Consider the following 23,608-nt stretch of genomic DNA (forward strand, 5'->3'; position numbering starts at 1 on the left):
TAGCCAGGAAGCAGCATTTGCAATGAGCTCTGAAGGGTAAGGTCTCTCCAGGGAAAGGGGTGCGGAAGGCGTCACAGGGCGAAGCACGAGGAATGAACCATGTTTGGGGAGAAAGAGAGCGGCAGGGCTGAGCTGAGGGCTGGAGATGCAGGGTGAGGTATGATTGGCTCAGTGGAGCTCAATGCCTACCTAATGGGGTGTCTTGATTGCCCCAAAGCCTTCGTTTCAAAACAGCTCAAGAAGTTTCAGTTAAAATAAACAACCAGATGAAGCCCTCAGTCCATCAGACACCTCCCCCTGTTTACCCAGCTGCCTCCTCTGGCTGGCTGCCCAGGTAGGTCACCCAAGCACGGAAGCAGGCCTGGGCACCCACCAAATGTATCCTGACGGCCTGACTTTGTGTGGCCAGCCTGGGTAGGGGGTGGGGAGACCTGGAAGGAAGGGCCTTCTGGCTGGCAGGTGAGGGGTGTTTGGGGGTCAACAGCTACTCAGGAGGAGAGAAGCTCTCGGCCTGTGCACGGATTCTTTCCGAAGGCAGGCCTGGGGGGCCGGGCCAGGGTCAGCAGGCAGGGCCGAGAGCCAGCCGTCCAGAGAGTGGGTGGCTGGTACAGGGTCGGTGTGGCAAGGGGCCCATTGGTCCAGTAGATCCTGAGCAAGTCCTTGCTCCCCAGACGGCAAATGGGGGCAGGAAAGGACACTGCCACCTGACCTAGTGAATGGGGTCACAGAGAGACAGGATCTTGGGCCCCTCTAGCATTAGCATAGTGCAGATGGTGGGGAAGGGGTCATCGTCAGGACAGGTAAAGCTCGGGGCTCAGATCCCTCCTGACTAAGTGGATCCCCTCTTGGCATCCCAAGTCCAGTCTGCCAGGGACCAGGCTCAGTGAGCCTGCCTCCCTGTCACTCTGCCACCTGCCCAGCTGTCCAGCTGGATTGCATAAAGGTGATGGGCACAGGTGCAATGCCTTGAGGGTCCCCAGGCTCACCCTGCGTCTCACCTCATGCTATCCACATAACTGCCCTGGCACCCTCACTTCAGATAAGAGCCGAAAGGTCAAGAGATGGTGAATGATGGGTTCAAAGTCACGGGGCAGGGAGAACCAGGGAGTGGGACCCAATCCCATTTCATTCGGACTCTGATAACACGACGCAGCAGTCAGGGGCCAAACCCACCCCAGGTGACAGCCAGGCGCCCGTGAATCCAAACACACTGAATTCATAACACACCTTCCAAAGTCTACAAAACCATATTTCGCATGAACTTAATGTATGAATAAAGAACACGCTGATTCGAAGGCACAGCTGAGGTACAGCTGACAATGGGTGAATTTTATGGCATATACACGATACCTCAAAAAACGCTGCCAAAAATAAAAATTAATAAACCTTTTTTTAAAAAAAAGTGGCTGACAGCACAGTAGCTTTCGGCCTCTTGCGTCGACTGCATTAGTGAATCTTAAAAGTACGACCAGCACGGGGCATGTGGAGGGGGGTATTTCCAGAATTCCCTGATGTCATTCAAGGTGGGGGGCAACTGTCTGTACCCGACGGCTCATGGCTCATGGACACCTGCACACCGGCCGAGAGCCTCACTGGAAAGGTGGTACAGGGCTCCCCTGAGGTCCTGGTTGAGGGGGGCAGGCAGCAAAGGCTGGACCCCCCCATCCTCACGCCTCCAGGCAGCTGAGACAGGAACAGCAGGTGAAAAGGAAAAGCGGGCACTGTCCCTCAGCCTGCCCTCTCTCTCCTGGAGAGTCTCACGGCACACACCTCCGGGCAATGCCTGTTTGCTCCCAGGGCCCCGGAATCCCCCCATGATCCATGGGAAAAGGCACTCCTCCCCAGACAGGTCAGCCCAAGTTACTAAATCGGAGGCTGGGAACGTTCTGCAAACACAGGCAGGACGCAGGACGAGGATACAGAGACACAATCTTAGCAACACGGTGGCCCCAGGGACCAGAGCCGTGATCACAGCCACTGCAGCTGCAAAGGGGCGGGGAGGGAGCCAAACTTCTGCCAGTATCTCCCCAGGGCAGCATGCTGGCTACCCCGTCCCTCCCAGGGTTTCGTTTCCTCCCTGCCTCCTTAGCTAGCCAGGGAAACTGAGGCTCCAAGAGGTGTGGTGACTTGGTGGAGGTCACACCGCTGGCTCAGGAAGGCCCCCCCCCCAACCAGGTGGGCACCAGCCCCCCTCCCGACTCTCTTCTGCTGCCAGTCCTTTCTCAGGTCTCAATCCTCCCTCAAGACGTCAAGGTCCAGCGGGGGGCTGCAGTGAGTTGAGGCCAGGCAGCCTCTCCCACACAGGGGCCCCGGGCTCTTCTTTGGGAAGATGCTAACTGCAAACGCCCCACCTCCTAACACTTCCCCTCCCCTCAGCCTGTCCCCTTGGAGCAAGTATAGCCCCCCCCACCCCCACCCACAAGCTCCCCGATACTTCTCGGCACCAGGACTCCCCTGAAAGCACCAGGACTCACCTCCATCAGCCAACCCTTAATGGGCCCACAGCGTGCAGAACACTGGTGATCAAAACATGGGGTGGAACCAGAGTGTGGGAGGCCGGCCAACCCTGAGACTTTCTGCCTGTGTGACCTTGGGCAGGTCCCTTAGCCCCTCTGATCCCCAGTGGCCTTCGCCGTTAAACAGGGTAGCGTCACCTCATGGCAGAACTGCTCTGCAGAACAGAGGCGCTAAAGACCGTGAAAACACTCAGCCCAGAGCCACGCTCAGGCGGCCCCACGGGCACTGACGGTGGACGCGGGCCTCACACACGGCAGGACAGAATGCCTGCAAGGCCGCACGAAGCCCCACGCTGGGGGCAAACACCAGGAGCACCCCGGGAGCTCAAACCCAGCTGAGGCCAGGGAGGAAGGGGCGGAAGGAGAACCCCCCGGAGGGCACCCCCAGCTGAGGGCGGCACAAGCAAAGATGCAGAGGAAGGAATGCATGGGGACAGGGACAGAGAATCAAGTGCTTCTCCGGGGTCAGAGCGGGGGAGGGGTCCGTGGAGGACACGGCTGCAAGGCTGGCAGGGCCCAGGCAGGATGGCCTTGAACTCTGTCCCACCACTGGGGCTGGACTCGCCTCTGCCCGCGATGCTGCCACTGGGGCTTCTGGGGGGAGGAAAGAGATGTGCAGAGCGGTGTATTAAGAAGATTAATCAGGCTGCGGTGGTGGCAGCATGCTGACGGCTTGGAGAGACAGAGAGACGGAGACCAATTAGGGGGATGCTGCAGGGGCCCAGGCAGGAGGCCCAGGAGCAGCTCCGGCACACGGGGACGGCAAGAGGAGTGGGCGAGCCAGGAGACAGCTGGGCAGAGGCTCGTACGAGTCACCCCAGCCCTGCCCCAGCGCCACCCCACCCCCATCTCCTCCGCTCCCAACAGCTCCACTGACCTGAAATTTCTGCTCCTTGGTTCACTTCACCTCTGCTTTTGACAGTCCTGCCCGATGCACCCCCTCCCCCGACCCAGGATGGGGGAATCCAGGCAGGCCACAGCGATGGGGCAAGGGTCACTGGCACCTCCTGCCTCCTCCTCCTCCAAGGAGGGGTGTGGGAAGTCAGGAGCCACCTGGATGGCAGGTGGTTTCGAGCAAAGCCCACGGGCTTCACCATATCGATCACCACCTTGCTCTTCTCAGACCTCCGGGAGCTCTCCAGCTTGGAACTTTGCCTCTTTGGGCCAATCCCCTTGCGGCCCCTCACACCCACTGGGCCCACTGCTGGGTGTCACTGTGCCCCAGAAGCCCGTATCCAGGGGTGGCTCCAGCCCCTCCCCACAATCTCCTACCAGCACCCAGAAGTCACCTCCAGGAAACACACCAGCAAAGCAGGCACACGGCACTCACAGTGTGCTCCCAGCTGGGACACAGCCAAGCCAAAGCCCCTGAGACTCCAGATTCTGGAGCTGGGGCCCCTGCCCCTCACCTGCCAGGACACCCTCTCAGCCTGGAGCCCGGGGCGGACCATTTCAAGGCTGCCTTCCTGCCGCAGACCTCAGAGCGCCCCTGCCGGGCCGGCCCCAGTCCAGGTAAGACCCCACCCCCTCCGCTTCTGCTGCGGCCATCGAATTGTTGAGCGGTGCTGTCACGAGCCTGTGCTGACTGGACAGGGCAATGCCAGCTGGGGGCCTCACGGCAGCTCTGTACCTTCCCTCACCCTCCTCTGCTGCTGGGGCTCCGTCTCTCCCCACCTAGAGCTGTTCCAAACCTTCTCCCTCTCCTCGCCCCGCCTCGTCCCCACTCCCAGCCTGGCCTCTCCCCGCCCCCCACCCCCGGGCTCCGCTCCCCTCCCCACAAACAGCTCTGTGACGCACAGCACAGCCGACTCTTCTCTCCTCCCCTCCTCCACCTGCACCTGCACCTCCCTCCACACACACCCCACGTCCCCAGGGCCCTGTTCACGTATCCCCTGTTCCCTCACTCCCCCAGTCTCCTTTCCTGGGCTCAGAGCAGAAACCCCCATGTGAGTGCAGGCCTAGTCCCCCCAAACCCCAGCTCTGTCTAGACTCTCTTCCAAGTCCCTCTCTCAGGGGATGCCAGGACAGCACCAGAGCCTGCTGTCGGCCCCACCTGCCAGCGCCTGTGCCCCCTCCTGCCCTCCTAGGGCTCCTCTCCCGTCCCCTTTCTCTGCTCAGAGTTCAGTCAGAACCCACTCCCTCCTCTTGCCCCCAGCTCCCGACTCCCACCGCCGCAGCCCCCTCCCACCCGGCTGTCACTGGGGTGTGGACGACACTAAACAATCTCCCTCAAAAAGCCCTTGGCTCCTCACCCAGAGAGCCAACCTGCCTGATAGCATTCCCGGGATGGCCGGCCTCCAGCTCAAATGCAGCGCTCCAAAACAAACCCTCCCACCCCCTCCATCAAACCTGCCCCTTCCCGGACGGCCAGCTCCATCACTCTCCAGAATTCTGTCTTGGCTCCTGGGAGTTATCTAGGATTCCTGTGGGCCCTCATCCCTCCAGCAGCAGGTGCCGGCCCCCGCCCCCTTGTCCTTTCCACCACCACCATACTTGGGGCCCTCGCTGCCTCTGGTCTGAAGGACAGAAATAGCCTCTGGGCCTCTCCCTCGACCCAGCCCGCACCCACTGGAATCTCTGGCTTCCTTCAACACAGCTGGGCTCACATCACTCCTGCTCAGACACCTCGGTGGGGGTGGGGGTGGGGGTGGGAGGCAACATGACTGTCCTCCGAGTGTCCCACGCCACCCTGTGCTCCTCCAGGCTAGGTTGCCGGATTTCCCCTTAATCCTTCCATCGAGGCCTCTCTGCACCAATCCCGCCTAGCTTCCAAGGACCCCTCTCAACAGCCACCTCCTTTGTGAAGCCCTTCCGAGCCCCCAGCTGGGTGTGAGCATCTCTCCTCTGTCCCCAGAAGCCTCCCTTACGACATTTGGCATAATCGTCCATGAAGCAGAACTTTTCGGCTAGAACCTAAATTTCTCCGGTGCTTCTGGTGCTTCTGGCTCTGTCCCCCGCCCCCTGCCATTCTGCCATCCTATTCTGGCATGCTGTGCACAGGAGGAGGTGTTTGCTGAGCCGCAGGAGCCTATAGGACCAGAGGACGCCTGAAGGAATGTGAACACCCCGTTAGCCAGCCATCTCCAAAACAGCACCCATTCCCCACCCCCCCACATCTGGAGAGACTTTGGAAATCTGGGGCCAGGACGGCTCTAAAAGGATCATCCCCCCCCCCACCCCCCACTCCCCACTCCCCCGGTTCTGCTTGGCTCAGCCTCAGCTCCTGAGACAGGGCTCCTCTGTCTGGAGGTCAAGAACTGCTAGAAGGCCCAAGGGATAGACTTGGGGTGGGAGGTGTCCATAAACCCTTGTCCTCGAAGGCCACATGTGGGGTGTCCCTGCATGTGTGTATTTTCTGGGGAGAGAGTCCCCAGTTTTCAGCAGAATCCCAAAGGAGTCTGTGAATCCCTTCAAAGTTAAGACCTGCCACATCTGGATTTCCACCCCACCCCCCACCCCACTCCACCCCCAACTTCCCTTGCCTTGAACAGCTGACCTCACTCACTTATAAATAGAAACCCTCCCTGGACATGTATCTAGAGTGACAGGATGGGTCCAGAGTCTGAGCAACGAACAGAATCGTCACCTGCCCTGTCCTCTGCTGGCCCAAAAGGCAGTCTACTCTGGACCCTGCCTCTCTCTCTCGTTGGCAGCCCAGAGACCCACTGGGCCACATGCCCCTCCCCCACCTCTCTCTGTTGTCCCTCTTCTAGAATATGAAGTTAACCTCTGCCCTCAGCACCCCGGAGCTAGGAAAGGGGTGATTAGGAAGCTCCTATGTCCCCAAGACCCCCTCCCCGCACCACCCCCACTCCTCCTGGAGCAGCTTGGCCCCAGGGCAGACGCCGGCAGAGACAGACTCTCTTCTGAGCTCCAGCAGCCTGCTAGGTAGGCCCCAGGATGGCCCACGGATGCCTTGTACGCAACGTCCTGCAGCCCCAATCTGCTCAAGGCCCAGTGCTCCCACCCTAAGCAGAAACCTGGGTCTTGTCCTTGCTGTGTCCTCCCCCCAAATCTCCAATTGGTGTCGAGTCCTGCAGATTCAGCCACCTGCCAGCTGTCCCCGGCCCTCTTCCCTCCACTTCCAAGGACAGAGATGTATGAACCGTTTGGACCACTGCAGTAGCCCTCTCCTTGGCCGCCCTGCTTCCTGTCTCCCCTCCTTGGCTCCACAGAATGTCTATTGATAGAGCACAAACCTGCTTGTATCACTGACCCGCTTAAAACATTTCTGGGGAACCTATCACCTTCAGGAAAAAACTCCTTCCTATCCCTCTCAGGACCTGGCCCTGAATTTTTTTCCAAACTGGTTTCTTGTCACTTGTCCATCCCGGCCCCCAGCCTGTGCCCCACTCATTCTGAAGTCCTCACAAATCTCTCAGTTTTGGTGTTTGGTGCTTCTGACCCCTCCCCCCATCTTGTGCCCTACACCCCCCGCCCCCTTTTGCTGGCTACACCTCGCTCTTCCTGCAGACTCTGCTCCCAGATCACATCCTGCGCGGGGCCTCTCCCTGAATCCCTTCCCTGGTCTGGATCCCAGACTACTCCGCACGTCTGTCTCTGAGCACGTCCTGCATCAAGTAAATATGACTGTTCACTTGCCGATGACCTCTCTGAGAGGAAGAACGCAGTGTCCTAGGCCCAGTGTGTGTACGTCTCTTCCCGACCCCACAGTCAGTGACATCATGCTGCTAGCTTGACATGGGTCATGGTGACAGCATTTACACCATGGTAATTGGTCAACACTATAAACACCACAAATCAAGATGTTTTTCCCCAACTCTGATGCACAGGAAATGTGTGTGGGAGGGAGGAAGGAAGGAAGGAAGGAAGGAAGGAAGGAGAGAAGGATGGCTGGCTGGATGGAAGGAGATGGGGAGGGATGGAAGGGGGGATGGAGGGATGGGTGAAGGATGGATGGATGGCTGGATGGAAGGAGAGGGGGAGGGATGGAAGGAGAGAGGGCGGGATGGATAATTCACAATAAGTTCCTTGCTCCATATTCTGCTGTCTCATGGATGGGGCACACGCATGCTTGTCCTCCATCAGGTGACACTTCTGTCCTCAAGTCACATTCTTGCTCCCTTCTCAGTGTCCTGTGTCCTTGTCCTCCTCACCAGTCCCTCTGGTCTGGAGAAACAGTCCTGCGGGTCTCACCAGCCAGTGGGTGAAGGGGTGGGGGAAGCAGGAGGCCATGGACAGCGTGGGGCCTACCTTGGGTTGGGTATGACAAAATGGGGGCTTCCTCTGTTGGTAGAGAGGGGCAGGAGGGCGTCACCATCCCTGGCAGGAACACCGAGTGGGGGGTAAGGTAGGTGACAGTGGGAGAGGACAGGCCTGGGGAGGGCAGCAGCCATGGGTGGGGAAGAGGGCTGGGCCCCTCGCTGGGGATCCCCAATACCGGGATCCTCTCCTACCAATACCAGGGTCCATGGACATGGTCGCCTCGTTCAGGGTGCTGCAGGGAGACCACAAGCCACTGTGGCTCCTCTCCTCTGTTGCCACGTCCCCTCAGGTGCCCCCCCCAACTTTGTTCCTCACCTGGTTCCCCTCTCCCTGTCTGGGAGGCTCCATTTGAGCCTGCGTCCCGAGCCCTGCAACCCTTCTCCGCATCTCTGTCTCTGTCACCCCGATGTCTCTGTGCCTCCATCTGTCTGTCTCGTCCCTGAGTGTCCATCGCCCCTTCCGTAGCTCTGTCCCTCTTGTCCCTGCGTCTCCATCCTCCCGTCTTCGTGCCTGCCACTCTCCCCCCAGGTCTTCGTCTTGCTCTCTGGGACCCCCTCTCCCGGTCTCCGTCTCCCTCTGAGTCTCTGTCTCTCTGCCCCCGCATCTCCTCACCCCCCTCCCGGCCCCCCTCCGCCTGCTCAGGCTCCGAGGCGCAGATGGCGGGACGTTCACGCCGCAGTGCCTGCAAGCACAGGGCCGTGGCTGCTTCTGGGACTTCTTCCCCGGCCCCTGAGGCTGCAGAGAGCAGTCAGTCATCTGCCCGGCCTGCTGGGGACTCCCACTCACCCCTGTGGGGCCCGCGCAGCGACCAGGTACTGAGACAGACCCCTCCCGGGAGCAGACGCTGCACCACCACCAGGGGGGACCCCCCTGCCGCTGAGGGCTTGGTGGGGGGTGCCCCCTGCTTTCCTCAGGGACTTGGGCGAGGAGATGCTGCAGGCACCCCTGATGGATGGCTTTTATTTCCCCCCCCAAGGGGGTGTCCTTCTTGACGTCTAACCGAAAGGCTTCCTGCTGCCGCTTCATCGGCCCTCGGTCTCCGTGACTCAGCTTCTCCCCAGCGTGGTCAAAGCCTCCGCCAGCAGCGTCCGCTAGGGCACGTGGCGGGATGCAGCGCCCCCCAGGGAGAGGGACACCTGACCACGGCTAGAACTGGGGGGAGGGAGGGGAGGCTGAGGTCCAGGCTCACGGAACCGGGGTAACGGGAGGTCAGGGGCTGCCCTCACCAGCCTGGCAGAGTGGAGCACCTCTCCCCAGGGGGCCGGCTGAGCGGGCGTGTGCACACAAACCATGCCCCGTGCGCCCAGACACAACACGCCTACCGCGGTGCCGTACTCCCCACCTGCTGGAGCTGCAGCCGGCGTCCTGCCCCCTCCCCGCACCTCACCTCCAAAAAGAGGGAATTCGGCATAGCCACCTGGGGGGAGGGGGAGCCCTGAGGCAGGAGGAAGGGGTGCCAACATGGTGTGACAGTGATGGAGGCGGGGCTGGGGCCGGCGTGCCCCTGGCTGGACAGGGCAGCTGGGTTAGGCGCTGAGCGTGCACCACGTGAAAGGCACGGAGGTCGGCAGGGTTGGGGAGGGGGCTCTGATCTCCCTGAAAAGTGACCGTCTCATAACAGCTCCAGCCCTGGCTTGGACCCAGACCCTCCGTCCCCCTCCGCCATGAGCACCACCTGGCCCATGTCGCCAGCTCCTGCCCCGCCCCCACCCCCTCTGCACACCCCTTCAGTTCTGTATCAGGAAAGGTCAAGTTCTGGCGGTCCAGTCCCCTGCCCGAGCCTCGGGGAGGCAGGAACACCCAGGAAAGAGCACAGAAGGGCCTGGAGGAACACCTGCCTCCCTCCTTTCCCGAGAATCAGCCAAGGGGGGTGACCTGGAAGGCCAAACCGGGACTAAGGGCCACCTTCTGGAAGGAGCCTTGTTGGGAGGCCCGGCTCCAGTCAGTGTGGGGGGTCGAGGGCAGGGGTGGGGGGTCCCCCAGATCACCCTTCGCATACTTGCACAGCCCTGGGAGTGAGAACAGCCACCTCCCGTTCGGCCCAGATCCCATCTGCTTGCAGCCATCGGCCCCACGACACAAGCCTGCTCCCTCTTCCACATGACAGCCCTTCAAATATTTGAAGACAGCTCGCCTGTCCCCGCTGAGCCTCCTCTTCTCCTGACTAAACATCCCGGTTCTTAGAACGATTCCTCAAACGCGATGGTTTCAAGTCTCTTCAGCATGCTGGGCGTTCTCATCCACCCAGCCGCCCCACTCACAGCAAGGCTCCCGGAATGGAGGCCGGGAGCAGATGGCCTCCCTCCCTACCGGCCAGGCCTCAGCTCCACCAAGGCGCCGCCACCGACCCTCTCCTCCTCGCCCCTACCTGCTGCCAGTCGGTCACACTCCCAGTTACTGAGTCAGGTGGATGCTGGGGGGGAACCAGCACTGGGCTGGGGGATCCCCCAACACCTTCTCTCCCCTCTGTGTCTTCTCCAAAGACCCAAATCTCTTCCAACGACTTGTCCCTCCAGAGAGGCCTTACCCACACCTGAGGCTCCTCACTCACTCACATCCCTCAAAGCCCACCTCCTCTGGGAAACCTTCTCAGATAGAACAGGCTCAGCTCAGACCCTGCCCCTGCCCTGGGGCCACCTCCAAACACACAGACTGCGTGGCATTCATCGGTTTTCACGGTCCAAAGTCCCCACACATTGGTGCACCTCCTTCCTGTCCTCCTCCCTGCCATCAGGCTAGCAGCATGGAGAGGAAATGGGACCCGGGGGTGGGAGGGGAGGAAGGCAGAGGGTCTCCAGGTCCAGGGCCCGTGCCCTTGCACATGCCCCTACCTGTTCATGGTACTCGATGCCCATGCTGAGGGTGTTGACCAGGATAGCAATCATGATTCCCCGACCAAAGTACTTGCTGTCCACGATCTTCCGGAAAGTGTCACAGATCAGTCTCCAGAAGGCCAGCACAGAGTTGGGCTCTGCATCCAGCCCTAGACTCTGTCGGTGCCGGCTGTGAGGGTCCCGGAGATCACCGTGCTGGGCGTCTTGTGTGAGCTCATAAACTGCCTCGCTGTCTGAGTCAGGCATCTCGTGGCCGGCGAGCTCCACCTGCCCTGCCCCCGCCCGGGCACAGTAGGGGCAGCTGTCTGGGCCACAGGCTCCACTGTCCGCCTTCAAGCAAGGGCTGGAGATCTTGCAAGAGCTTTGGCAGGCGCCTGGGACAAGAGGAGGGTAGAGGTTAGAGGCTGCAGGGTTTCCTACGTGGGGCGGCCCTTCCCTCACAGCACATATAAAATGAGTTAGGTGGGGCGCCTGGGTGGCTCAGTCGGTTAAGCGTCCGACTTCGGCTCAGGTCATGATCTCACGGTCCGTGAGTTCGAGCCCTGCGTCGGGCCCTGTGCTGACAGCTCAGAGCCTGGAGCCTGCTTCAGATTCTGTGTGTGTCTCTCTCTCTCTGCCCCTCCCCTGCTCATGCTCTCTCTCGATGTCTCAAAAATAAATAAAAACATTAAAATAAAATAAAATAAAATGAGTTAGGAAGTTAGGGGTTCTTTCAATGGTGGGGGTGCTAGGCACTTCATGGGCCAGGAGTACTTAGTGCCAGCAGTGTGGACAGTCCTGAGCAACAGAATGCCCCCAAACACCGATAGCATTCTACTGACAGTCATTGTTGGGTGTCCTGGGCTTTGGCAGGTGGCCTTGATGTCCTCTGAGGTCCTGGGCAGCTCTCCTGTCCTGGGAGCCTTTAGCAAGGAGCCTAGACCATCTGTCCTTCCCGTGAAAGCCAGCCCTGCACCAGCACTGCTCTGAGTAGCATTTTCCAAGGGATCCTTATGACACACACCCGCAGATGTGTGCTCACGTACACACACACACACACCGGACACACGCACGCACGTGCACTGGCCATTTGCATACACACATGTACTGTGTGCGTATACGTACTGTTTGGGAACCACACACACCTGCACAGCCGACCACGAGCATGCACAGATACATGCACGTGATACAATGCACACGTGGGCACGCGTCCTGACCAGACAGGGGCACCGCCCTTGCGTGTGCACCCATTCGACTACACATATCAGACACACGTGTACACAGACACGCACGAACATCAAACACGTGCGTGCACATGCCCACATACACACACTGGACGCCTTCCTGCACACACACATGCACATACATACACGCCAGACCGCACACGCTCATGCACACAGTGACCTATCCCAAGACGCCAATCAATGTCCATTTAAATCGGCTTTGATCATAGAATCTGAGAGCTGAAGGGCACCTCGGAGGGCACGCAGGGAAAGCATGTACGTGAAGTGAAGGTGCCTAGCTCGGGGCCCAGCCCCTAGTAAGCACCCAATAACATTCCCCCTTCTGACTGCACCCAGGAAGGTTCACCAGCAACCGTGGTGGCCCCCGCCCTGCCTTCTACACAGGACGGAGCTGAGACACACATGCACGTGACTGGCTTACGTCCCATGGCAGGGTAGAGGAAAAGCTGGCACAGGCACCGTTCGCGCGGCATTCCGCACCGGCACCTTCCTGTCCCAGCCCACGTTCCCGCATGACTCCCACACGTATCCCACTGCTCCCACGTGCCGCAGCCTTCCCGAATCCCAGGCCCTGGGCTTCGGCTGCAGTGCGTCTGTCTTTGGAGGAGGGCCCGCCACCCCTGTCTGACGGGGGGGACGCCTACAGGCTGGGAGTGTCTCACTTCCCCTGTGACGCTGGGTGTTCCTCCCACCAGACTAGCAACCCCCTGAGAACTTCCTGCTTCGGGCCCCCGGTCTCCCTGTGGGGAGGGAATGAAAGTCGTGTTTACAAGTCTCCTTAGCAGTGGGGTGGGGGTGGGGGGCACTGCGGGCCACAGTCACACATCATTGCCCCTCTGGGCCTCACAATGTAGTGTGTGGGCCTCAGCGTCAGGTGGCCCTGAGGTCACCCCTCCCCAGTGGCACAACCTTGGGCAAGTCAAGCAACCTCTTCGAGCCTCCTTGTCCTCATCAGTAAAATGGGGACAACAAGAAAGCTCAGCATCTACACTGTAGAGAGGATCCGATGGGATTCCGCCCGCAGAGCATGGGACAGGCACTCAGCAATCGGTCGACACCCGTTGACCTCATAGAGCAGAGCAGATCGGGTGCTCATTACATGATCGATATTGTTCCCATTACAACGTGGGAATTAAGATTCCCGTTTTAGCAGATGAGGCCATTAGGGCTCAAAGACGCGACGGGACGGCTCGAAGGTCCCAAGGCCTCAAGTGGCAGAACGGAAATCAGAGGCCTGTCCTTGGGGCGCCAGGCCCCCAACCCTCTCCGGGACCCCACCTGGCCCCCGGGCAAGGGTCCCAGCATGCCCCACCCAGAGCGCTCACCTGTGCTCTGCGTCTCTAGCAGCTTGTGCATGGAGCTGTAGGGCCCGGGCGGGATGTTGAGGCTGGTGAGGGTGGGGGGTCCGGAGGTGGGGGCCGCCTCCACTAGCGCCTTCTCCTTCAGCATCTCTGGGGGAGGGCTGGTGTGCACCGTGGGGTACACCTTCCCGCTGCCCACAGTCCTGCCCGACGCCTCGGACGGCGATCTGGGAGGGGGTGCCTGACAGCGGACCGGCTCCAGGCGGCAGTCGGCGTGGTAGAAGCTGTGTACGGACTCTGCGCCCCCCGGGGGGCCCCCGGAGAGGGCGGGCGTCGAGGGCGGTGGCAGCATCAGCCGGCGGGCCCTGTTGGCATCCCTGTCCTGGATCTCCGGGCTGGCCCGGGGGGCCCGCAGCGTCCCGTTGCCCAGGTGGTAGTGGTGGTGATGGTGGTGGTGGTGGTGAACCAGGTGGTGGACAGACGGACGGCGGTGGGAGCGAGAGCAGCTGCCGCCGGCCTGGGGCTCCTGGCCGCCGCGCGGCACCGGGCTGCTGAGCAGCCCGGCCCGCACACCCGCCGCCCGGGAGACCTGGGCCAGCCTGCGGGCCGCTTTACGGAGGACGTACACCAGGTACTTCAACAGCTCCTCGTAGCAGCTGCCTGGCTCCGAGAAGCTGGCCAGGGTGCTGGCATTGGACAGGAAGCGCACACGCTGCTCCCGCATCAGCTGGCTCTCCCGCTGCTTGGTCTCTGAGAACTGCGTGGCGATCACCACCAGGCACAGGTTGATCATGAAGAAGGAGCCCACCTGTTGGGGTGGGGACAGGAAGAGGAGATATCCTGAAGAAAAGGGCACCGCTGCCGCGGCCGCGTACCCCCGTGCCTCTCCCCTCCCCCAGCCGGGCGATGGCCCGGACCCTGACCCCTGCAGGCTAGCCAGGCTGCCGCTCTTGAACTCGCCCGCGCTCCCTCGTCCCCCACCTCCCTGCCTCAGTTTCTCCGGGACTCCTGGACGGCATCGCTGGGACAACAATCCAGAATGAAGGAAATGAATATTTATGGTGACAAGGCAGATTTTTTTTTTTTCTAGATTGTGTCCTAGTAATTATGATAATTAGCTTCACTAGTATGATTCCAGAGAGCTGTTTGGAAGATTCTTCACGGAGAGTGTGGGTGGAAACTAGGCCCCTTACCTCCCTGTCTGCTTCCGTCCCCTCCCCCCAGCCCAGGGAGAGAAGCACAGTGAGAAGACCACGCCTCCCAGAGGTGCTGGCCTCACCCCACAGGTGGCCGGTGACGGTGGGGGAGGGGAAGAGGCCCCAGGCGTGGCCCCCCTTCCACATGCAGGGGCGGCAGGGATAGCCTGGAGGGTTTGCTTTTTCTCAGAGCCTCTGCCTGTCACCAGGAGCTGCCTTAGTCTGTCTCCACCTCTCTCTGGAGATTGTCCTAAATCCTGAGTCGATTTTTTTTTTTTTTTTTTTTACGATGTTTACTTATTTTTGAGACACAGAGAGAGACATAGCATGAGTGGGGGAGGGGCAGAGAGACGGAGGGAGACCCAGAATCCGAAGCAGGCTCCAGGTTCTGAGCTGTCAGCACAGAGCCCGACGCGGGGCTTGACCTCACGAGCTGTGAGATCGTGACCTGAGCCGAAGTCGGACGCTGAGCCGACTGAGCCACCCAGGCGCCCCAGTCCCGAGTAGATCTTAATCTCCGTCTTCGTCTCTTTCTCTCCATATCTGTCCCTCTCTCTCTGGCTCTGTCACTGGCCTCTTGGTGACATGGAGAAGGGCTGGACTTGGAGTCCGTAGCTAGGCTCAGCGTTCTCATTTAGGAGGTGGGACCACACCCTCTCCACTCCGCCACCCCCTGCCCCCCGCCACAGGGCACTATGAGGATTAAGCAGGTAGCAGATGTCACAGCACACATCAACCCCAACGCCCGCCCAGCGAGATTAATCCACGGCACCCGCAAAGCCCGTGACGGGGACAGACAAATGAAGACAAGTGGGTTTCCTCTCTATAAAATAGAGATGATAACAGGACCGTGGTGAGGATTCGATGCACCAGCACAGAAAAAGTGCTTAGAGCAGGACTGGCGCAGAGTAAATGCTCAATAAATATTAGCTGTAAGTAGTAGCAGTTTAATTATTAACTATGAATGCTGGTGACTAAAACTATTAAATATTGCTACTTTTGCCTCTGTCTTCTGCCCTCAGCAAGCCTTGGGATTTCTGAGCTGGAAGGAACAAGAGGTCAGGCACTGTTACTCAACACAGGGTGATGGGAACGGTGGGTGGTAACAGTCCTCTGTTTGGGGGACAGTCATCTCAGGATGTTTGCCAGCTCTCCCCAGCCCCCCAACAAAACGCCAGAGGTGCTCCCCTAGACCCCGTAGGAAACAGGACCACCCTTTGCCATTTCCAAATGCCCCCTGAGAGAGGTGACGCCAGCTTGGGTTGAGAATCGCCCTTTTTACTGAGGCCTAAAGTGGGGCTGGAGGCCTCATGGGGAATGACGTTGCCAGAGGTCGTAAGTGGTAGTAAGTGATAGAACCCAGCCTCGACCTTGGATTTCCTCCTGACTCCTCATGACGGGTACCTTCTCTCTCTGCCTGCCTCTCTATGGGACCCGTCCTGAGAGCCAGAACTTCAGACCCAGGAGGCCTTCCCCTCTCTGGGCGCCCCACCCTGTGTCCCCAGGATCCCTCACCCCCACAGGGGCCCAAGGAGCACTCACGATGATGAGGAGGATGAAGTAGATAAAGTTGTAGAAGGAATGAGCATCCATCACGAAGTACATGATGTCGACCCAGCCCTCCAGCGTGATGACCTGGGGAGAGTGCAGAGGGACAGGCTGGTTTGGGGCCCCCTAAAGCCTCCTGCGGCCCCCTCGGAGGCCCCGACCCCATCCCAGCCCTGAGGACGGCCGCTCTGAGGCCAGACTGCATCCTGGCGCTTGCACTCTGGGGAACCTCCCCGTGCCCAGGCCGCCCCACCTGGAAGATGGCAATCCAGGCATAGCCGATGTTGTCGAAGTTGATGGCGCCCTTGAAGGGGTTGTGCTCCCCTGCGGAGCAGTTGGTGTAGTACTGGTTCCAGTTGACGCAAGTGGTGTTGCTGGAGCTGTTGTAGGCCTCGTAGTCCAGGCCGCAGGGGGGGCCGCCGCCACCCTCCCCGCGCAGCGTGGGCACGCTCCTGCACGAGCGCATGCCGTTCTCCCGCGGCTGGGAGCAGATGAAGGGGTTCTCGTCCTCATTCTCCGTCTGGTAGTAGCGCTCCAGGTCCACGCTCAGGGGGCTGCAGAGGGGACAGGGAGGAGCTGGGGGCGGGGGCCTCCAGGGAGAGGGCCCAGGACGGACGAGCCGCGTGGGCGCGCTGGGACCCGCAGGGTGAGCAAGGCAGGGAGCAGAGCCGGGCACGCACCAGGCAGGGGCAGGGGCAGGGGCCTGTGGGTGTGGGTTGGAGGGCACCAGGAGTGTGCGGACTGAGTGTGCAACGCCAGAGTCAGGCTGATGGAAGGTTACGTCCCAGACGGATGGTTTTCCCACGCGGCTGCACATGAGGCTCATTGTGGAGCCTGTGCGGCTCCCCACGCCCGTGCTGAACCCCAGACGGAGGAAATCAGAGTCTGTGGGGGGCGGGACCCAGGCCGCGGGGACTCCAATGCGTAGCCGAGTTTGAGAACCAGACATGGCACCGGTGTGAGCACGGAAATGTCAACAGCAACGGGGACTGAGGTCGCCCCCCCCCCCCAGGTCACACCCACTCTGGGCAACACTCACAGGCTGAAATTCTCCGGCAGGAAGCACCGGTTACGAAGGAGCCCTGCCCACAGCTGGACGCCAACGATGCCGAAGATGAAGAAGACAAAGAAGCAGAGCAGCAAGACGTTGCCCAGCATGGGCAGTGTGTCCAGCAGCAGCGTGACAAGGATGCGCATGCCTGTGGGGCAGAAGCCACGCTGGGGAGGGCCAGGCAGCACTCCCAGAGGAGGCCCTTCGGGGCTTCCGGGGCACAGACAGCCGGCTCAAGCTGGCGGGGAGACCGGTAGATGCCTCTAACTCCACCGGCAGCCCCGGCAGCCCCCAGCCCCTGCCCACTACCCGTCTTGGCCCATCCATATTAATCAGGGCACGGTACCACCAAGGATGAGACACAGAGACGGAGGTTTCCATAGCTCTCTCCTGCACTGCTCCCCACCTAACTCCCCACATCATCTCAGCTTACAGAGGAGGATCGAGGATGCCCAGAGGACTGACATGACTTGTCCAGCATCACAGAGCTGCCCAGCTTTCTGTCCCTGGATCCTACCCCCCAACACACACACACACACACACACACACACACACACACACTCTTCTCCTACTTCCTTCTCTCACCCAACACAGTCACCTGACCTTTCTAAGTTATCACCACTGTAGTCACTGGGGAAACTGAGGCAGGGAACTCCAGGAGGGACATCAGCTGACAGGCTCTCACTCTGAGAGCCATCCCTTCAGCAGGAGTCCAGATGCCCCCGAGCTTCACCATGGTTCTGAGCCCCCTGCCCCTAGTCCGTTCTCTGCTTGATACAGATCCCCACATCGGGACGCGAGGAGACACAAAGCCATCTTTCCAAGTGGCCATCAATTAACAAGTCCCTCTGCAGGAACAGCCACCACAGCTGTGCCCCAACAAGCCTTGTTGGAGATACTGCCCTCCCTCCCCATTCCAGGTCTGGGACCACCCCCACATGGTCTGAACCAGTCCCCGGGCCATTAAGCCCTTGTTAAGCACACAGACCTCTAATGACCGGTTTTGACCCCCAAAGTGCCACTCGTGGCCCCCTGCCCCTCCAGGGAAAAAGCTTCTAAGCAGCAGCCAATTAACCCTCTCGGTGACTGCAGCCGCCCTGCCCAGCCATTCTGGCCCGGACTTCTCACTCAGTCCCTCACCACCACCACCACCCCCGCCCCCAGCCCTCCAGCCCCATCCTCCTTCGGCTCCTCTGTGCTCCAACTGAGATCAATTCCTCAGGGTTTGCATTAAGGGAATTACACCGGCGGTTAGACAGCGGCCTATAAATCTGCCAGCCATCACCTGGGGTGGGAGCGGGGGTGACAGCCTGTCCCTCGTCCAGAACTTCCGTTAACACTAACACCCCAGCACACCGAGCAGCTCTGCCCACCCGAAAGCAGCCGCATCTCATACACACACACACACGCACGCGCACATGCGCACGCACACACGCACGCACCGCACCGCACAGGGGGCTGCTGCTACATCAGGCGCAGAAACCCCCAAACATGCCCCTACCCCTCATTTCTGGAACTGCAGTGGAGACCATTTGCAGCTTGTGTAGGTTGGGGAGTTGCATAGGGGGCCTGAGTAAGAGTGGGGGGGGGGGGGTGGCAGGATGTAGGGGGAGCTAGGGCTGCCAAAGCTTGGCTGGCTCGGGAAACCAATGCGGTTTAATTTAGATAATGGTCCCGGCAGTCAGTTGCGGCAGTGGGTTGGAAGGGAGTGGGAAGGAGGAAGGGGACACAGGCGGAGCATGAGACATGGAGTGGCCTTGCTTTGAGAGAAGTCATGCTCGGTGTGGCCAGTGTGGGCTCACCAATGAGAACCAGACTGCGTGAGAGGCCGTTCTGGCTAGAAAAGGCCATTACACTTTGTCCCCACTCCTCCTGGCCTACCGGCCTCTCCTCACTCCCACTCTCCACCCCCCTTCCGCTGCAGGGAGTGATCTTTTAGCTGAAGGGAGGGGTCATCTGAGACATTTCTGAGACTCTGACCCCAAATCAGTCTGAAACAAGGGGGAGGGTCTTTCCCGCTAACTCTCCCAGTGCCACAGCCAGGTGTGGGGGCTCCATTCGGCTCCAGGGGCCCTGGTTCCCCCACCCCCATCCCGAGCCCTTCTCTGATGAGGTCTGCCTCAGAACGCCAGGCCCCGATAAGGCCTATGAGTGGTCAGAAGGTAGGGGTGGGGTCTGGGGGTTCCATATTTCCTCTTGGGGCTCCCTGTGCAGGGGCTGAGGGCCAAGGGGTCACTCACTGGGCACCCGGTTAATGGCCCTGAGCGGTCGCAGCACACGGACTGTCCTGACAGCTGAGAAGCTGACGTTCTGAAGGTCCAGCGAATACTCCAGCATCCTGCAGGGAGGGGCCCAAAGGGAGGCCCTTTGAGTCTGAGGCCGCCGTGGGGGTCAAAAGAGGTCAATGAGGAATCCTGCTGCGGTGGGGCAGCACAGCCTCTGACCCCTCCCCCACCTCCACCAAGGGGCCCTGAAGAGCCGGCTCTCTGTCTGGGGGCAAGGCCACCCCCAAGCCAAGGACAGCTCCCCATCAGAGAATAAACAGAGGAGGGGACGGATTCAGGGGCCATGGAATTCAGAAGTACAGGCTCGAGTGTCACAGGCACTGTCTCGCCCACCAGGACCGTCCAGGCTCGAGGGTCCGGACAGCCTCGGGCCCTTAGTGGACAGCCAAGGAGAAAGCATCGTTGTGAGTGGGCTGGGCAGGGGCCGGGGGTGGGGGCATTGTTGGGGCCTAGAACCCTGGCCCTGGGGTCGGGGCTGATCTGGTCATTGCTCTCCCACCTCCAGCCCAGGCCCTCACCCTGCAATGACGATGAAGAAATCAAGCCGGTTCCAAGTGTCTCCCAGGTAACACTTTTTCCCGAAGATGCCCAAGGCCACCATCTTCACCACCATCTCCACGGCGAAGAAGGCAAAGATGAAGTCATCGAAGGCCTGACGTGGGGACAAGAGGTTTTGGAAACTGAGAAAGGGGAGGCGAAACCCCCTCCCCCCCCCCGCCCCCGCCTGCCCCACGCACACACACTCACCTGCAGGATCCGGCAACGCTGCGAGTCACAGGCGATGTCCTCACACGGCCGGAACATGCCCAGGGTCACACAGTTGAGAAGGATAACCAACATGCTGATGCGCTCAAACCAGGTATCCAGGCGGTCAAGGAAACAGCTGGCCGGGGCTGGAGCCGCGCCCGCGCCTCGTGCCCCGCACCTGCCCTTGCGCCTCCCGCTCCACGACCCCCCCCCCCAATCTGAGGTGGAGACAGGAGCGAAGGGAGGACCCCGGCTCACATGTCTGACCGACCCCAGGTCCGGGCCCACCTTGGCCGTCACCCCACTGGACCCAGACTCCTCGGCGGTGCAGTAGGAAAAGCCACAAATACCCTGACTGTTTGCACAAGCCGCTCGGGGGATAAAATCGATCGAGCTTGTGGAAATGCCAGACACTGAGAGTGTGCTGCTGAATCTGAATCCTATTCTCCCTACCTCACGGGGAAGATGTGAGAAGCAAATGAGATAATGTATGTGAATGTGTGACACAAACCTAAAGTCGGATTATGCCTGCCTTACAGTTTACCAAGCACCTTCACGCCATGCCACATCTGAGGCTCGCGACAGCCCCGTGAGGTAGCGGGGGTAGACCATTTCCTTCCCCAGAACCCAAGCGCCCGGAGGCCCAGAGGGCCAAAGTCATGTGCTGAAGGTCACGGGAGAAGCCAGGATGAGACTGAGGTGTCCAAGTCCCCCATCTGGGAGACTTGTTTCCATAGTTGCCCAGGCCTGTGGGGGAGGGGTCAGGATCTTCCTGGCACCAGACAGACAGGCGGAACTAAACAACAGGGTCCTTCACCACAACACGGCCTCAGCCTGCCTCTCCCACCACCCACCAGCCCCCTGGCCTCCCGAAGCCCTCGGACGCCTCCAAACACACTCACGCATTTAAGTAACGAGGACCCACTCCACATCAGGCCCTGTGCTAGACAGAAGTCCCCAGCCCACACAGAGTAGAACATACCCTGCACACACAGGCCCTGAGTCTTTTCCACATAGTGGGTTTTATTAAGGGACTCACTTCCAGCCCATCAACAGGAGGATGTACAAAGTGGCTTCTGGACCTTAGAAGGTTCTGGACACCGGACTGACAAAGAAGTGAGCCAGCATCCTATTCTTCTCAAAGACAATGCAGAGTGGGGGAAACAAAGAGGCTAGAAAGGAGGAGAGAGTGGAGACTGGGCGGAGGAGGGGCCACGGGGCTGGAGGTGAGGAGGGTGTCATGGCGGCCCATGGCATGACCCACGAAGCCAGACTGTGGGGCACAAAGGGCCTACAGCAGGTGGAATCTTCCTGTCAGGACCCCACTTCTGGAGTGAGAAGGCTCTGTCAGGGAACCCCAGGGCTTTCCTCCCAGCTGGTCCCAGCCACCGCTCCCCATCTCCATCTTGAGGCTCAGGCCACCCCACTCTGCAACGGCCCGCCATGCCCTCAATCCCCCCTCCCAGGCCTCCTCTGCCACCCAGGCGGTTTGCCTTCACATCCCTGCCCACTGACAGGCACCCACGTGGGCAGAGGCACTACAGTTTCCCCTGCCTCCACCTCCTCCTCACAAGAATAAGAGTAAAAAAAAAAAAAAAATAGTTCTAGGTTTTTGGGGTAAGTAGATGGACGAGGTAAATACAGAGTGCTCTGTTTCCATGGAGCTGTTTTCCAGAGTGGAGCCTGAGCCCAATGGATCTCTCCCCAGAATGGGGTCAGCCAGGGGTCACCTTGGAAAAAGGAGGATAGGGAGGGAGCTCTCTGAGGGTGATTATCGGGAAAGAGCAGGACACAATTACCCTCAAGAACCAGTCTGCCCGCCCCGAGCTACCCCCTCCTGTCCTCGGCAGAAAGGGACCCATTTGAGCAGTTACCTCCACAAGGGGGAATGTGGTAGTTCCGTTGGGAAAAGCTTCTGGAACACCTGTTTGGACCCCTCCAAAGGCAGTGACTCCACCATGCCATCTGTGCACTAGTCTTGTCTCCCTTGCTGAGGCAGGCACACTCTGATGTTACAGCTCGTACGAAGCTTACAGTAGTGCCTGTCCCGTAGTCGATGGTCAATGCATTGGGAAAATGAATGAATGAATCAATCAAGCAAGCAAGCAATCAATCTCCCTGCTTAGAAACCGGGTGTATCTCCCCATTCAAGTTTTCCTGCCTTGTCTGCCTCAACAGTGATAAATTGATAACTTGGGGTGGGCGTGGGGGGAGTGAGGGGCAGAAGTGACACCACAGAGGAGCTGGGACTCCTGTCCCCACCTTACACATGCTCACACTGGGGCCTCTTATAGCCAGATTCTACCTCCAAATAACCCCATCTCCAGCTCTTAACCACAGAAACCCCCCTGGCAATTTAGCTTTACTCCCAGGTACATCCTGTCTGCTCTCTACCTTCCCCTTTCCCTTCAGGGAAATGTAAACGGACAAGGGAAGACACCAAAGCAGCGGGAAATTTGGGACAATCTGAACTGGGAAGTAATCAGTGGGGATGGGGGTCTTTCACCCTTCTCAGGGTAGGGCTTGTTTCCTTGGGAACATGGCCTTATGTCACTGTGTGATGTTCCTCTGTTGCCATAACAACAGGAGGATGTGTCACCAGGTGGTGTGGATTTGTTGCTATGGCAACTAAAAGGGACCCCTCACACATGAACTCCCCTTAGCCAGACTGCTGTCTTGTCCTCATGCAGGGAAGGGAAAGCAGGAGGACCCACAGGTTATCAGGTTGGGGGGAAACCATGTGACAAATCCCCATGGCAACCAAGGGAACGGGGGACACTGGTTGCCATAGTGACTATGAGAGACCTGTGCGGTCACATGTCTACTGTTGCTATGGTGACTGTCCGGGCTGGAGTGGATCCCAAAGGGGGAGGTGGGTAGGAGAGGGGAGGCTTTCTTCTCCCCACAACCCACCATCAAAAGCAGAGAAAAAGGAAATGGCAGGGCGAGGAAACACACTTCCATCCCTCCTCCTCCAGGAGGGAGAACTGGAGCATGTTATCTGCCCAACTGAGTCCTCTCCGTGGGGCTTTATCTAGTGCCCTTGCCTAGCCTGGCAACTGTAAGGGAGAGGGGGGTGGGTAGAGGAGGGAGGACGGGGGGCACCTCCAGGGGCACGTGGGGGCCCGGGTGTGACTGAGAAGGGAAGCAGGCCCTCCAGCTGCCCCCCTTCCCAACTGGGGCCTGGAAATCTGAGACTGTGCAGCACTGAGGAGGAGACGGGCCTGGACCCAGGAACCCTGGCCTCCCAGTATGAGTTGGGAAGGTGGGATCCTAGTCTGGTCCACCCTATGAGAGGCTGGCGTCTATGGGAAACGGCATTCCCAGGGGGTAGGGTGGGAGACGGGGGCTCGGCCATGTGGCTGGCACTGGGCAGGCCGAAGGGGGGATTCCCTCCAGCCAAGCCCCCACTCCCACAGCCCATTCCCCAGTGGTCTCCTGCGCTCCAGCCTGTGGGCGTGCAGGGAGAGAGGTTTCCAGCTGAACTGAAAACTGAAGCCCAAAGAAAGGCAGCCGGCCCCACCCAGAGACAGAGACGTGAGACCCAGAGACACAAGAAAGAGCCGGCCTGTTGGAATCTTTGGAAGGGGAAATAGGCCAGAAATCTGATTCAAATGTCTGTGACTGTGTGTGTGTGTGTGTGTGCGCGCGCGCACACACACACGTGTGAGTAGTTGTGTC

At 59.8% G+C, this 23,608-nt stretch overlaps 1 protein-coding gene across 26 annotated transcripts in view; it reads right to left on the bottom strand.

The window, feature by feature from the left end:
* The window catches only part of CACNA1G (calcium voltage-gated channel subunit alpha1 G), a 61,934-nt gene that overhangs the window by 33,879 nt on the left and 4,447 nt on the right, over positions 1 to 23,608 (bottom strand). For 23 of the 26 annotated variants that reach the window (XM_045488397.1, XM_045488395.1, XM_045488402.1 and 20 more), the window contains exons 2-9: positions 19,928 to 20,039; positions 19,699 to 19,832; positions 19,136 to 19,233; positions 16,884 to 17,043; positions 16,098 to 16,398; positions 15,839 to 15,931; positions 13,125 to 13,908; positions 10,574 to 10,950 (exon numbers count right to left, since the gene is read on the bottom strand). In XM_045488397.1, the coding sequence (XP_045344353.1) occupies positions 10,574 to 10,950; positions 13,125 to 13,908; positions 15,839 to 15,931; positions 16,098 to 16,398; positions 16,884 to 17,043; positions 19,136 to 19,233; positions 19,699 to 19,832; positions 19,928 to 20,039 (2,059 nt within the window). Of the gene's footprint in view, positions 1 to 10,573; positions 10,951 to 13,124; positions 13,909 to 15,838; positions 15,932 to 16,097; positions 16,399 to 16,883; positions 17,044 to 19,135; positions 19,269 to 19,698; positions 19,833 to 19,927; positions 20,040 to 23,608 lie in introns of those variants that run through there. The other 3 variants (XM_045488393.1, XM_045488413.1, XM_045488416.1) reach the window with 2 other exon arrangements.

The sequence above is a fragment of the Leopardus geoffroyi genome, chromosome E1, assembly GCF_018350155.1.
Source record: "Leopardus geoffroyi isolate Oge1 chromosome E1, O.geoffroyi_Oge1_pat1.0, whole genome shotgun sequence".
NCBI classification, from domain to species: domain Eukaryota; kingdom Metazoa; phylum Chordata; class Mammalia; order Carnivora; family Felidae; genus Leopardus; species Leopardus geoffroyi.